Here is a 14,785-nt window from a genome sequence, read left to right on the forward strand (position 1 = left end):
AAATAAATTAGAAAAAAACCCCAAAACAATCAAACAGAAGCTTAGTATTTACCAGTGGAGAATGTGTGAGTAAAAAAAGATTAAGTCTTTTATAAATGATAGGTTGAATATGAAGAGAAATAAGCAGAGAGAGAGGAGGAGGAGGAGGAGGAGGAGGGGGAGGGGAGGAGAAAGGAATGAATTCTGGTGGTTAGAGAATTAATAGGATAAGAAGTTCCAGGGACAGCCGAGAGCCAGAGAAGGTAAAAAAGGGTCTGTTGCTTGGAAAGGATTTAAAAGTCAATAATATACAGGATGTGTACTGGTGAAATGTCGCTTGTGCCTGACCATATTTTGTTCATTCTTCAATTATTCCGCCATCTGCTCAGCGCATATCGTTGTGCATCTAACTGTATATCAACAAGAAATGCTGCAATATTGCAGAACAATTAGTTTCCAATTGTAATCTCTGATTATATTTATGGAATAAGCTTAATATTAATGATAATTTTACCATTCTTTGTTGGTGAGGGAGCAATGGTTATCTAACGCAAAGAATATTCGTGTTCTCTGCGCAACTCCGACACACAAAGATGGCGGCGGAAGTCAACATTGACAACGACGCAAATGGGATTGTATTTAGGGTTTTTCCTGCAATTTGGCGAAACAGGACATTGTTTCTCTCTCTCTCTTTCGCTCACACAAACAAATACACATACACACTCACATTCATACAAACACACACACGCGCACATACACACTCGCATTCATACATACACACACACACACACATACACATACCCACACCGCACACACGCACATCATATTATTTTATTCTGTATTGTTTTATTTGTTTCAGTCATTTGCCTGCGGCCTTGCTGGAGTACCGCCTTTAGTCGAACGAATCGACCCCGGGACGTATTTCTTTGTTGTAAGCCTAGTACTTATTCTATCGGTCTCTTTTGCAGATCCGCTAAGTTACGGGGGTGTAAACACCAACGTCGGTTGTCAGGCAGAGACACGCAAATAAACACACACATGCACACACACACACACACACACACACACAACACACACACACACACACACACACATACACACACAAATACACACACGCACACAGACACATGCACACACACAGACACACACATACACACACATATAAATATAAACGACGGGGTTCTTTCAGTTTCCGTCTACCAAATCCACTCACAAGGTTTTGGTCGGCCCTAGGCTATAATAGCCTCAGTGGGACTGAACCTGGAACCATGAAGTTGGAAAGCAAGCTTCTTACCACACATCCATTCCTGCGGCTATTATAGGATTTTTCAAACATCGAATGGCTATAAGGGTCCAGCTGAATAATATAGGAATGAAAGGAGTCCACGAGCAAGAAATGGTTGAGAACCGTAGAATTATATATGTGTAATTATAGAACGTACATCATACTCGTTCCGGTTCTAATCCTTTTGTTAGCCTCTTTGGCAAATGGCATTTTACAGGCTCAGAACTAGTTATATTCTTTTGTACTCTAGGCCCAAGGCCCGAAATTTTTGGGGAGGGGGCCAGTCGATTAGACCGACCCCAGTACACAACTGGTACTTAATTTATCGACCCCGAAAAGATGATACCTACTTCTTTACTACCCACAATTGAGTAAACACAGAGGGGACAAACAAGGACAGACAAAGGGATTAAGTCGATTACATCGACCCCAGTGCGTAACTGGTAATTATTTAATCGACCCCGAAAGGATGAAAAGCAAAGTCGACCTTGGCGGAATTTGAATTCAGAACGTAGCGGCAGACGAAATACCGGCAAGCATTTCGCCCGGAATGCTAACTTTTCTGCCAGCTCACCGCCTCTCAGCACGAGCTGTATCGTGAGGTAGATGTGTAAAAGGTCTGCATTGTTGACTGCACTTGTATTTCAACACAGTACAGTCATGTCATATTTTGTCGCTGTAATTCTGTCTCAGACTTACATTAACGATACATGTAGGCAGTTCACCCAAATACACAAGTCCAAATATTTTTGAGAGATATTTTGACCCGAAAAAAAGCTTTGAGAGATATTTGGACCCGAAAAACAACTTTGAGCGATATTTGGACCCCACAAAAGGCTTTTCACAACAGTTTGTCGTGGAGCGAAAAAAATCTCGCTTGAAACTAATTAAGAACGTTTCGAACACTTCGCTCTCACCAGTATCAGATACAAGAGAGGTAACTCTGGACTGACGGGGGATGCTTCACAGCCAATGAAAACTATTGACTGATGGCACAATTCTAGGAAACATAACGGTGGAATATTTTCATCATGGTGAGACATGCCACATGGAAAGAGCCTAGGCTGTGGCTTGGAATCGAAACTAGAAGCTGTTTCTCCCCATTTCGGGAAATGTAATATATTTATGAAACTATACTTATAGTCATGCATGCCTGCATGCATACATACATACATACATACATACATACATACAACACAGATACGTACATACAGATATACCTACATACATGAATATGTAAATACACACATATGTATGTCCGTATGTATATGTGTGTGTGTGTGTGTGTATAAATCGCATAAACATATAATACACCCACCTACATATAACACAGTGGTGCATCTTTGTTCTGTGGCTAACGATTTTGGCATCAATCGTACATGCGCACTGAAACACACGCACCATCTAACATACTTCCAAGCAATCACGCATACATTTACTTCCACACGCACACCAGCCCACCTGTATACATACATACACACATATACATACATATATACATACATACATACATACATACACACATACATACATACATACATGCATGCATACATACATACATACATACATACATACATACATACATACGTACATACATACATACATACACACACATACATACATATATATATGTGGGTGTGTGTGTGTGTGTGTGCACTCTCACATAGGCGCATGCGTGCAATCTTATCGCCATCTTTTTCTTTTCCCTGCATCTCATACTCTCTCTTTCTCTGTCACTGCTATATCCTTTTTTTTTTTGTACAACATCGTAACTCCGCCCACTTCTTATAGCACACACAACCCTCCCCCACCCCACTCCGCCCCATCCTCCCTAAAAGCAACAACAACGACGACAATGATGACAGCAACAACAACAAATACATCAACAACTAATACCGAAACCACCACCACCGCAACCACCAACACCACCACCACTGCCGCCGCCTCCACAACCACCACCATTAACAGTGTGAACAACAACATTTACCGCGACGGTGACTGGGAGATGACGACCACGGCGACTGTGGTTTATCAATGAGTTTTCAAAGAACCGAGTCTTTAAGACATGAAGACGCCATAAAGAGAGTGGAATCTTGGCGTGTTAAAGGGAGGGTGAGCGTTATCAGATCGGCCATTATAATTCCCGAAGACATTGCTGAGGAATTCTTAGCTGTAAAGCTGTCATTTAAATCCAAAATACAATCTACACACACACACACACGTATATATATACATACACACACACGTAATATATATAGATACATACATACATACATACATATATGTATATATATATATATATATATATATATATATATAATATATATATATATATATATATGTATGTATATATATATGGTGTTATGGTTCGTCCATTTTGTTGGCGTGCCTCTTCGTGATTCTTACTTTTGGCTTTAGCTGCTGCTGCTCTTTTTGTTGTTGTTATTGTTGTTGTTGTTCTTGTTGCCTTTGTCACGACGGGGATGTTGTTGTTGCTGTTATTATTATTATTATTATTATTATTATTATTATTATTATTATTATTATTATTATTATTATTGTTATTAATCGATGTTGTGTCAATTGACTGGCATTGCCAAGTACAACACAGTCTAAATTTAAATTGCATTCTGTGCTTTGGAATTACTAAAGTACATGAAGTTCATACGCCCACACGCACACTCACTCACACACACACACACACACACACACAAACAGATACACGCGCACACACGCGCACACACGCACACGCGCGCTCACACAAAGTTATAAAAATAGACATATAAAGAGATACGTGTATCTCTGTCGGTCTGTCTTTGTCTCTCTATGCATCTAACTATTGGTCTGCTTCATTGATTGTCGGACTGTCTGTTCGTCTTTCTGTTCGTCTGTCTGTTTGTCTGTCTGCCTATCTATCTATCTATCTATCTATCTATCTATCTATCTATCTATCTATCTATCTATCTATCTATCTATCTATCTATCTATCTATCTATCTATCTATCTATTTATCTATCTATCTACCTGCCTACCTACCTACCTACCTACCTACCTACCTACCTACCTACCTACCTACCTACCTACCTACCTACCTACCTATCTAGCTGCCAGTCTATCTATCTATCTATCTATCTATCTATCTATCTATCTATCTATCTATCTATCTATCTATCTATCTATCTATCTATCTATCTATCTATCTATGTCATAGTGTCAAGCCACGAGCAGAACGAGCTGGTCGGCGAGACACTGAAAGACTACGAAGCGGTGACAAGAGCAAAAATCAACCGGGAAAAGTCAGTGGGCTTGCGGCTCGGCACCTGGAGAAGCAGGCCCATGCCGTCCACCAGTACCTCCGTCGTGGGACGCTGGACCGACGGCCCGGTTGAGTTGCTCGGGGTCTGGTTCGGTCCGGACCTCCAAATGGAGAAGAACTGGAACGAGATAACGAGTAGGGTGGTCACTCTCGCCCGGCAATGGGCCGAGAGGAAACTGTCCCTAAAAGGTCGGGCGGAGGTGGCGAACACGTACATCACGTCCATCATCTACTACCGCCTGACCGTCGTACCTTGTCCCGACCCTACCATCACCAAACTAGAACGCATTCTCTTCAGCTTCTTGTGGAAAGGATGCGTCCCGATGGTCAGGCGATCCATTTGCTGTCAACACCCGTTAAAAGGAGGGCTGGGCATGCCATGGTTGATGATGCGCAGACACGCGCTGAGACTGCGACATCTCCGGCTCTATGTAGACGATGGTGAACAGGTGTGGTCGCCGTTTGTGAGGCACGCGTTCCCGCAGCTCGTCTCCATGACCGAACTGCAGTCGTGGATCAAAAAGAGGCCGAGGAAGGGCGAATGGCATCGCGAGTGTCGCGTTGCTCTCAAGCAACTCTGCCGTCCCGGGTCGACTTTGAGTGACTTCAACACAACCAAAGCATTCTATAGGGGATTAGTGGAGGGGAGGTACGACGACGATCTTGGGGCAAACCTGGGCGTCGACGAGGAATACCTGACCCGCCTGTTTCAAACGACTTTCGGCCCGGGATCTATGGACAACTTCCAGAGATCCCTGGCCTGGCGGTGCTACCGAGAAGCGCTACCCGTTCGGGATAAGCTCTATAGGCATGGCTCGAGAAACACGGGGCCGACCTGCCCCAGATGCGGGCAGAGCGACGAAACAGCTCTGCACGCAATCGTGCAGTGTCCAACAATCTCCGACCTGTGGGCTTATGTCGAACGACTGCTGTCACGTGTGGGACGTATCGGTTTATAAGCCGAGTCTATCGTTAATATCGTTACGCCTCCTTCCTTCAAACGGGAAGGAAGAGCTATTTTTATCATCCTTGTGGCTATGGCGAAAGAATGTATCTGGTGGACGCGCCTGAAAGGATTAGAGACAAACACTTTCCCCTCTGGTCAATATCTCATCAACTTCTTCACTTGAGAGTAGAGAGGCAAGTTTTGTCTAGTGAATGTTTTAAAAAAAGATGGGTGAATGTAGCAAGGATGGCACGTATGAATGACGAAGCCACCTTGACTATGATTCTATGAACCGTAAAAATTAATACAGAGAGTTGCTTATTTGCAAAAAAAAAAAAGAAATATAACTTGTGACTTCATTGACCGAGGTTACCGTGGTCTTTTCCGTAGGCTTTTCTTTCCACGGGTAAACCTCACCTGTTCTCTCCCCTTTACACTTCATATTGACATTTCTGGATAGACGATCCCTATTGATTCATTTTTTTCTTTCCCTCCCTCTCCCTCCCCCCTTTAAAAAATTTTTTATCCCCCCCCTTTTTGTCCTCGTTCTTTCCTTTTACGATCCCTTTTGATCGAGAACCAACCCCCTATTTTTACCCCCAAAGAAAAGCTCTACCTTGTAATTTGTCCTGACTGTGTGCAGCCCTGTGTGGCTAATAAAGAAATCTATCTATCTATCTATCTATCTATCTATCTATCTATCTACCGACCTACTTAACTACTTGTCTGTCTGTCAGCCTGTCTGTCTGGCAGTCTGTCTGTCTATTTATCAATCAATATATCTACATCTGTAAACATACATCCACCCACGTGACTTCGATTCGCACGAGAACGTTATTTCTGTGTGTGAGTGAACTCTTTGTACTGCAACAGTCCAAAGAGACAAAGAATTCAATTAAATTCATCCATAAACCAACCCTATCCCCCTACATAACAACATATACACAAAAGCCAACATAAACACACATATACACTACCCTTCTGTGTACACATATATATTTGTGTATATATATACACACACGAATATATATTTATATATATATATATATATATATACTAGCAGAGATACTCGGCGTTGCACGGTTACATTCAATTGACGAATTAGACTTTTCTGTTATATTTTCTGTAATGAACTGGAATATCTATGTTTCGAATTTCATCAAAATTGCAGATGTGGGTTATTTCCCTCTTTACACACCCTAAAAAATTTGTAATCGTGCCACATGTATCCCATACAACTGATTTTTATGCGCATATTCCAAAATTCCAGTGTTATTGAACCTGTTAAAAAGATTTTGCTCCTGAAAAAGGAAGGTCATGGAGCTCTAAAATGTGAGAGTTAAGGCCCCTGTTTGGGGTGGGCATCTTAATGTCAAGCAGAGAAGTTGAATTGTTGAAAATCTTTTTAACTTGGGTGTTATTTCTATTGTTTGAATTTCTTTGAAATAGGAAATATATGTTCACTGGGTTTGTAAATGAGAGCAAAGCTACAGGAACCAAAGACAAATGATCACAATAAGCAGTCAGTACCCTACCCCTAGTCGTTACTTGAAGTAACGGTTCAGAACTATGTTATATATATATATAATATATATATTATATATATATATATTATATATATATATAATATATATATATATATATACACATAGGTATACATATATGTATATATATATATATATATATATATATATATATATGTAGACACACACACATACACACACACACACATACACATACACACACACATACACATACACACACAAAGATAAATTGATAGATACAACTGAGTGGGCAAACAAAAATATGAGACACTTTGTAGTGCTGTTTTATATTTTGATAAGCCTGGTACTTAAACTATCAATTTCCTCTTGTGAAACCAGTAAGTTATGGGGATGTAAATAAACGAACACCAGTTGTGAAGCAGTAATGAGGGAGAAACACGAAGACACACACATAGACTTACATATATACATACATATATATACAATTGATTTCTTTCAGTTTCTGTCAACAAAATCCACTGACAAGGCTTTGGTTGGTCTCAGGCTATAGCAGAAGACACATGCCAAGTTACAACACAGTGGGACTGAACTGAGGACCATATATTTTAGAACCAAGTTTGTTACCACACAGCCACACCTGCACTTATGTATGTGTGTGTGTGTGTGTGTGTGTGTGTGTGTGTATGTGTGTATGGGTGTATATATGTATGCATATATATATATGTGTATATATATGTATATATATGTGTATATGTTACATGTACATCTATATATACATCTAGACATACATGTTTACATATACATGTATGCATATACATGTATATATATACATGTATATATATATATATATATATATATATATATATATATAATATATATATATATATATATATACATATACATATATACATCCATATACATACAATAGAGAGATGCTTTTGTTTCACTTTTAACACGTAATACTGAAATAGTGGAGAAGATGTGATATAGCTGTCGGCTCGCCCTAGGCAAGAAGTTAAACATTTTTTGCCCATTACACTACATGGACCCTAAGTAAGGCATGTGTAAAATTTGAATGAAATTGGTTGTGTAGTTCTCAAGTTTTAGGGAAATACACAGACAGACAGACACACATTCTCAGTTTTATATATAGATATTTACATATGTGCATAAAAATATATACACATATAAATACAATTTTCAAATACAAATTAAACCTTACTTCTGTGTATTTTTAGTAATCACATATTTTAACTTCCCTGGGAAAGTAAACAAAATGTTCATTTTCACAGGAGGCAAAATTTTGTGTTTAAAGATATACGCGAATAGAATTCACCTATATATACGCGAATAGAGTTCACCTAAAACAAACAAAATAAAACAAAATACAAAATACAAATTACATGAACATATAAAAAATTACAAATTACATGAACATATATAAACAGAAGATACAAATATTACAGGCATCCCCCCACATACACACACTAAATAAACATAAACGCACATAGAGATATAAGCATGCGCAAATGAAGACATACAATAAAAATACAAAATGGCTGACGGTTAGTAAGGAGAGACACAAATAAGTAAGAAGAAAACAAAGGACCACTGATGCGGTCACAGGAGTGTGACGAAAGAACTCTGGCCGAAATAAGATTAAGATTAATGTAAAAATAAATAACACCGAAGCAAAGTAACACCAAATATATAGTGCGTATGTTTTTATTGGCTAAACTGGCAAAATGACCATTCCTAAATACAACAATGTATATTATATATATATATATATATATATATATATATATATATATATATATATATACATATATGTATATTATACATATATACATACATATGTATATATGTGTAGATATATATACATACTACATATAATATATATATATATATATATATATATAATAATATATATATATATATTATACATATATACATACATATGTAATATGTATATATGTGTGTATATGTGTGTGTTACGTATGTATATAGATTCGTGCGAGTGTGTGTGTGTGTTTCTGAAGATAAGATCTGTGCGTGGGTGGAAATAAATGAAAGAAAGAGCTTTAAAGGAAATAGGTCTACGAAAGACCTTACAAATGGAGAAAGACAATTTAATTAAGGGACAGAATAGAAAAATACTGCGAGAAAGAATAGAAAAATACTGCATTTTTCAAAGTGGTCATGATAACCCTTTCCAATATAGGCACAAGTCCTGAAATTTTGAGGGTGGAGGCTAGTCGATTATATCAAATCCAGGGCTCAACATGTACGTCTTTCATAGACCCCGAAAGGATGAAGGGCAAAGTATACTTCGGTAGGATTTGAACACAGAACGTAAAGAGCTGGAAGAAATGCTGCTAAGCATTTTATCCGACACGCCAACGACTCTGTCCGCTCGACGCCCTCTGCAAAGAAAATAATGAAAGCGTGGATAACTGTATATCTGAAGCAATGAGGAAATGTCCGTTTGTAGAGTAAGTGTAATATACATAAGTGTAATGTTTGTAGAGTAAGTGTAGAGTGTATGAGGCCATTGTAATAGAAAAATGAAATGGTAGCTCTTCACTTCGCTTTAGATAGGAGAAAATTAATTTGAATGCCGACTATACCGGCATGTGTAGTTCTGAAAAGCCCCCGCGACAAAAGACCTCACATCTAGCACATCTGGTCAAAATGCAAAGGGTTAAATATGAATCTGCTGACGGGGTAGAGTGTTGATTACATTTCAGTAACGTTGAAAATGGTTTAAATTATATTTATCTAAGAAATATTACACTGTGAACCACCTTAAGCAATTAATAAAGAGAAAGACCAATCTAGTCATGCTTAAAGAACATGAGATATCTGTTATCTCTATTCGCTGCTACAGGACAAAAAAGAAAACCAAAACCATTGGCCTCAGACAACGGGAAACGTGTCTGCCTATCTTGCCCTCTGTTCCCAGGCTTACAACTAAAGTCCGCTGTAAAATGCTGCGTCCGAGTTCATAGAGACAAGCGGATTTTTATTATAACCCTTCATCGGAGACGGTGTGAGAAAATGGTGAAGCAATAGTTAATTTAGATAAGATACGAAATAGAGAGTGAAGTAGATCTTATCTAAATTAATTGTTGCTTAAACATTTTCTCACACCGTCTCCGATGAAGGGATATAATAAATATCCTGGAAACAGATGTAAGATCTTCTATTTATAAATGTTCTAAAATCTTCACAACTTTGTTTTTTTATCTCGTTCTGAAAAAAAAAAATTATATATATATATATGTGTGTGTGTGTGTGTGTGTGTGTGTTTTGTGTGTGTATGCTTGTATATATATTAGCGGAGATAAAACTCGTCTCGATATGTCGTTAGCTGTGAGAATATGCCATTGGTAAGGTTCAACTCAGTCGAAATACATCTGCCGTTCACCCTAGCTGCTACTGGAAAGATGTTCGTCTGCCTCCGCTATATATCGTGTTATTAATTATTTCACGACTTCAAGAATTGTTATCTCCGCTCAAGCACTGTAATAATTGGTCTTTTAACGATGTATATACATTAAACGCGATATATTGATGGCTATTCCACAAATATTCTATGGTTTTGGAAAAGTTTATCTTAAAAAGACTTTAAAAAAATAAAAGTTAGACAATATAAGGACAATATCACAAGACTATGATAGATGTATATTATGTTAACATATGGATATCTGGTTGCAGTGCAGTAGTAGAATTGTAAAAGCAAATCTTTGAAATTATCTTCTGTCACAAAAATAATCATTTTTTTCAAGGCAGGATCTATTTTGATTATATTGGGTTGTCCGGAAAGTTCGTACCGATTTATAGTAGCTTACCTTTCGACTTATTTTAGAAGATGGTTGAGTCCATAAAATAGGATTTGACTACACCTCCATTTAGAGCACAGTTTAAGCTATTTTTTCGTGGAAGAAGGTTTATGTTCCTATAACCTGTGTTAATTCTGTAACCCTTTAAAATGGAAAATAAGAAAGTTCATTTTTCGGCACTTGATGCTTTGGGAACCAGACAAAAATTGCTGCAGCTCGGCTTGAATGTTTTACCCCAACCTCCACATTCACCAGATATTGCTCTTTCGGATGACGTAAAAAGATACCTTGATGAATTCTTTGCCATGAAACCTTCTCAATTCTGGGAAGGGGGTATTTTCAAGTTAAAGGAAATATGGAGATGCAACAAAATGGTTCATATTTGGTTGATTAAAAATGCAATGGCAAGTATTTATTGACCTTTTTCTTTCCTTTAAAAGTCGGCACGAACTTTCCGGACAACCCAATATATATATATATATATTTCGGTTGAATTCGAATAAAATGATTCAATGTCGTGGTAACTATTTACGTTGCTGTAAAATTTGTGATCTGTGACGTTCGTAGTTCTTACCCCAATGCCACAAATAGTGTATATGAGAAGTAGCAGCACCGACAGTGAATCCAAGACAATCGCGAGAGAAATGTTAGAAAGGAAACATTTCCGAAACTCAAATAAAAGAGAAAAAAAAAATTTTATTGGAAGAATTTTTTATCGGATTTCTCTCCGACATAAACCAGCAAATATATTTGGTCTTTTGGTTTGTCTTACAAACCTTAGCTTATCTAGTACTTAATAAGATGATGCCGCAGACTGGTCAACGGTATTCTAGCCTTCCCACTTCCGTAATTTTTCTGTGCAAGGAGTACCACGAACTATAACCTAAATACTTTTCCTTTTGCAATTGTAGTTTTCGAAGAGTCTTTTGCAGTCTTTTGCAGTAGTTTTCGTAGAGTCTTTTGCAATTGTAGTTTTCGAGAATCCATATCACTAACGAAATAAGGATCCTCCTTTCAAACCGAACGCGGCCATAACCTCGGTTATTTTATTTGTTTGAATGAATCTTTACGTTTCTGTATGACTGTGATATTCTGATTGATCGTTGGAATCCATAAACTGTGAAACTACAAATATGCCCCTTAAATGGCCTACTGAGTGTTTTGTTCGAGTTTATGAGTAACGCATATCGGAACGAAATGACAGCGCAGGAGAGACAAAGCAATCCAGCCCCAACCAGCTCCAAAAGTCCAATGCGATTCTTGCCATCGGCTGTTTAGAGCAAGAAATGGGCTTATTAAAATTCAGAAAGTCCATCATCCCCTACAGCAGAAATGATCCTTCCCCACTCTTCCGCACCCAATTGTACTAAAAACTCGGAAACGAGTCCTTGCCGCCGTCGCCGCCACCTCCGCCGCCTCCGCCGTCTCCACCGCCTCCGTCGCCTCCACTGCCTCCGCCGCCTCCACTGCCTCCGCCGCCACCGCCTCTGCCGCCACCGCCTCTGCCGCCACCGCCTCTGCCACCGCGACATCTGCCGCCGCCGCCTCTGCCGCCGCAGCCTCTGCCGCCGCCGCCCTGGCCGCCGCGCCTCTGCCGCCGCCGCCTCTGCGCCGCCGCCTCTGCCGCCGCCGCCTCTGCCGCCGCCGCCTCTGCCGCCGCCGCCTCTGCCGCCGCCGCCTCTGCCGCCGCCGCCTCTGCCGCCGCCGCCTCTGCCGCCTCACCTCTGCCGCCGCCGCCGCTTGCCGCCGCGCTCTCGCCGCCCGCCTCTGCCGCCGTCTGCCGCCGCCTCTGCCGCCGCCTCTGCCGCCGCAGGCCTATGCCGCCGCCTATGCCGCCGCCTATGCCGCCGCCTATGCCGCCGCCGCCTCTGCCGCCGCCGCCTCTGCCGCCGCCGCCGCTGCGCGCCGCCTCTTGCCGCCGCCGCCTCTGCCGCCGCCGCCGCCTCTGCCGCCGCCGCCGCCTCTGCCGCCGCCGCCGCCGCCGCCTCTGCCGCCGCCGCCTCCGCCGCCGCGCCTCTGCCCCGCCGCCGCCTCTCCGCCGCCCGCCTCTGCCGCCGCCGCCTCTGCCGCCGCCGCCTCTGCCGCGCCGCCTCTGCCGCCGCCGCCTCCGCCTCTGCCGCCGCCGCCTCTGCCGCCGCCTCCTCTGCCGCGCCGCCTCTGCCGCCGCCGCCGCCGCCTCTGCCGCCGCCGCCGCCTCTGCCGCCGCCGCCTCTGCTCCGCCGCTTCTGCCGCCCCCGCCGCCGCCTCTGCCGCCGCCGCCTCCTGCCGCCCCCCCCCCCGCCTCTGCCGCCGCCGCCTCTGCCGCCTCTGCCGCCGCCGCCTCTGCCGCCTCTGCCGCCGCCGCCTCTGCCGCCGCCGCCTCCTCTGCCGCCGCCGCCTCTGCCGCCGCCGCTTCTGCTGTTGCCGCCGCCTCCGCTGTCGCGGTCACCTCCCCCACCTCCGCCGCCGCCGCCTCTGACACTGGCACCTTGCCGCCGCTGCCACATCTGTCACCGCCGCCGCCGCCTCCGCCGCCTCCGCTGTCACCGCCACCTCCGCTGTCACCGCCACCTCCGCCGCATCTGCCGCCGCCACATCTGCCACCGCCGCCTTTGCCGCTGCCGCCTGCGCCGTCACCGCCTTCTCCATCATCACCGCCGCCCCCGCCCCCGCCTTCGCCGCATCCGCCGCCCCCACCGTCGCCTCCACCTCCCCCGCCGCCTCCTCCTTCGCCACCGCAACCACTTCCGCCACCGCCGACGACGACGGCGAATGTATACATGTGAAAAAGTTTGCTTATATGTAACCTTTATTATTTATCTTTTACTTGTTTCGGTCATTAGACAGCGCCCATGCTGGGGCTCCGCCTTGAAGAATTTATAGGTGAATGTATCGACTCCAGTATATTTTTAAGTTGGTACTTGTCCTATCGATCACTTTTGCCGAACTGATTGGTTACGGGCCATAAACACACCAACATCGCTTGTCAAACGGTGGAGGTGGGTGTCAAACACAGACACACATACATAGATATATATATAAATATATAGACACATGTATATACGACGGAATTCTTTCAGTTTCCTTCCACTAAATCCACTCACAAGGCTTTGGTCTGTTCGAGGCTATATTAGAAAACACTTCCTCAAGGTGCCACGCAGTAGGACTGAACTCGGAACCATGTGGTTGGGAAGCAAACTTCTTACCACACAGCCATGCCTGCGCCTGCGTATTTATGTGACAGAATGTTTTCTGAACCCTATCAGTTCTACGTGAACCAGTGTAAGTTGTTGCACGATCAGGTCAGAAGCGCTTAAACCGATCCACATCGAAAATTTCAAGAAAACCGATCGACAAAAACATAATAAATTTTAAAGAACAGATGAACCTAGTCTAGGGCCACCGGGTTTTAGAAATGTCGGGATAGTGTTCTCTGCTCTTTAATACGACAGAGATTGAGGCTAGCTCTTCTTTCGTTGTTGAATGTCTCTAAGTAAAACATAATCTGTTATTAAAGCCATTAATATTATTGATCGAGAGAACTACTTTCACTTTCACAACTAAAGAGAGTTCACCGCGAGTATTGTTGGTAGCAGAAAATATTGTTAGACTCACGATGATAAAATCGCGGATTTATGCTTCGTCCGGAGGGTACGGTTTGCTATTCACCATTGCACCTTTTCACACGGATACATTAACCTAGTATTATTATTATTATTATTATTATATTATTATTATTATTATTATTATACAGATTTTTATCTGATTTTCTTTTCTCATGTTTCCTGAGGTTCTTCTTTTTTCCACGCATTCTTTCTTCCTCCTCTCTGATGATCTTTGTGTTTGCGTTTTGTCCTTCACTCTTTCTTTCTTTCTTTCTTTCTTTCTTTCTTTCTTTCTTTCTTTCTTTCTTTCTTTCTTTCTTTCTTT

At 42.1% G+C, this 14,785-nt stretch overlaps 1 protein-coding gene across 1 annotated transcript in view; it reads right to left on the reverse strand.

The window, feature by feature from the left end:
• The window catches only part of LOC115231451 (loricrin-like), a 30,587-nt gene extending 16,950 nt beyond the window's left edge, over positions 1-13,637 (reverse strand). The window contains exon 1 of the mRNA XM_029801474.1: positions 13,344-13,637. Within this exon, the coding sequence (XP_029657334.1) occupies positions 13,344-13,637 (294 nt within the window). The remainder of the gene's footprint in view (positions 1-13,343) is intronic.
• Between the last annotated feature and the right edge of the window lie 1,148 nt (positions 13,638-14,785).

Source organism: Octopus sinensis, unplaced genomic scaffold (genome assembly GCF_006345805.1).
Source record: "Octopus sinensis unplaced genomic scaffold, ASM634580v1 Contig18545, whole genome shotgun sequence".
Taxonomy (NCBI): domain Eukaryota; kingdom Metazoa; phylum Mollusca; class Cephalopoda; order Octopoda; family Octopodidae; genus Octopus; species Octopus sinensis.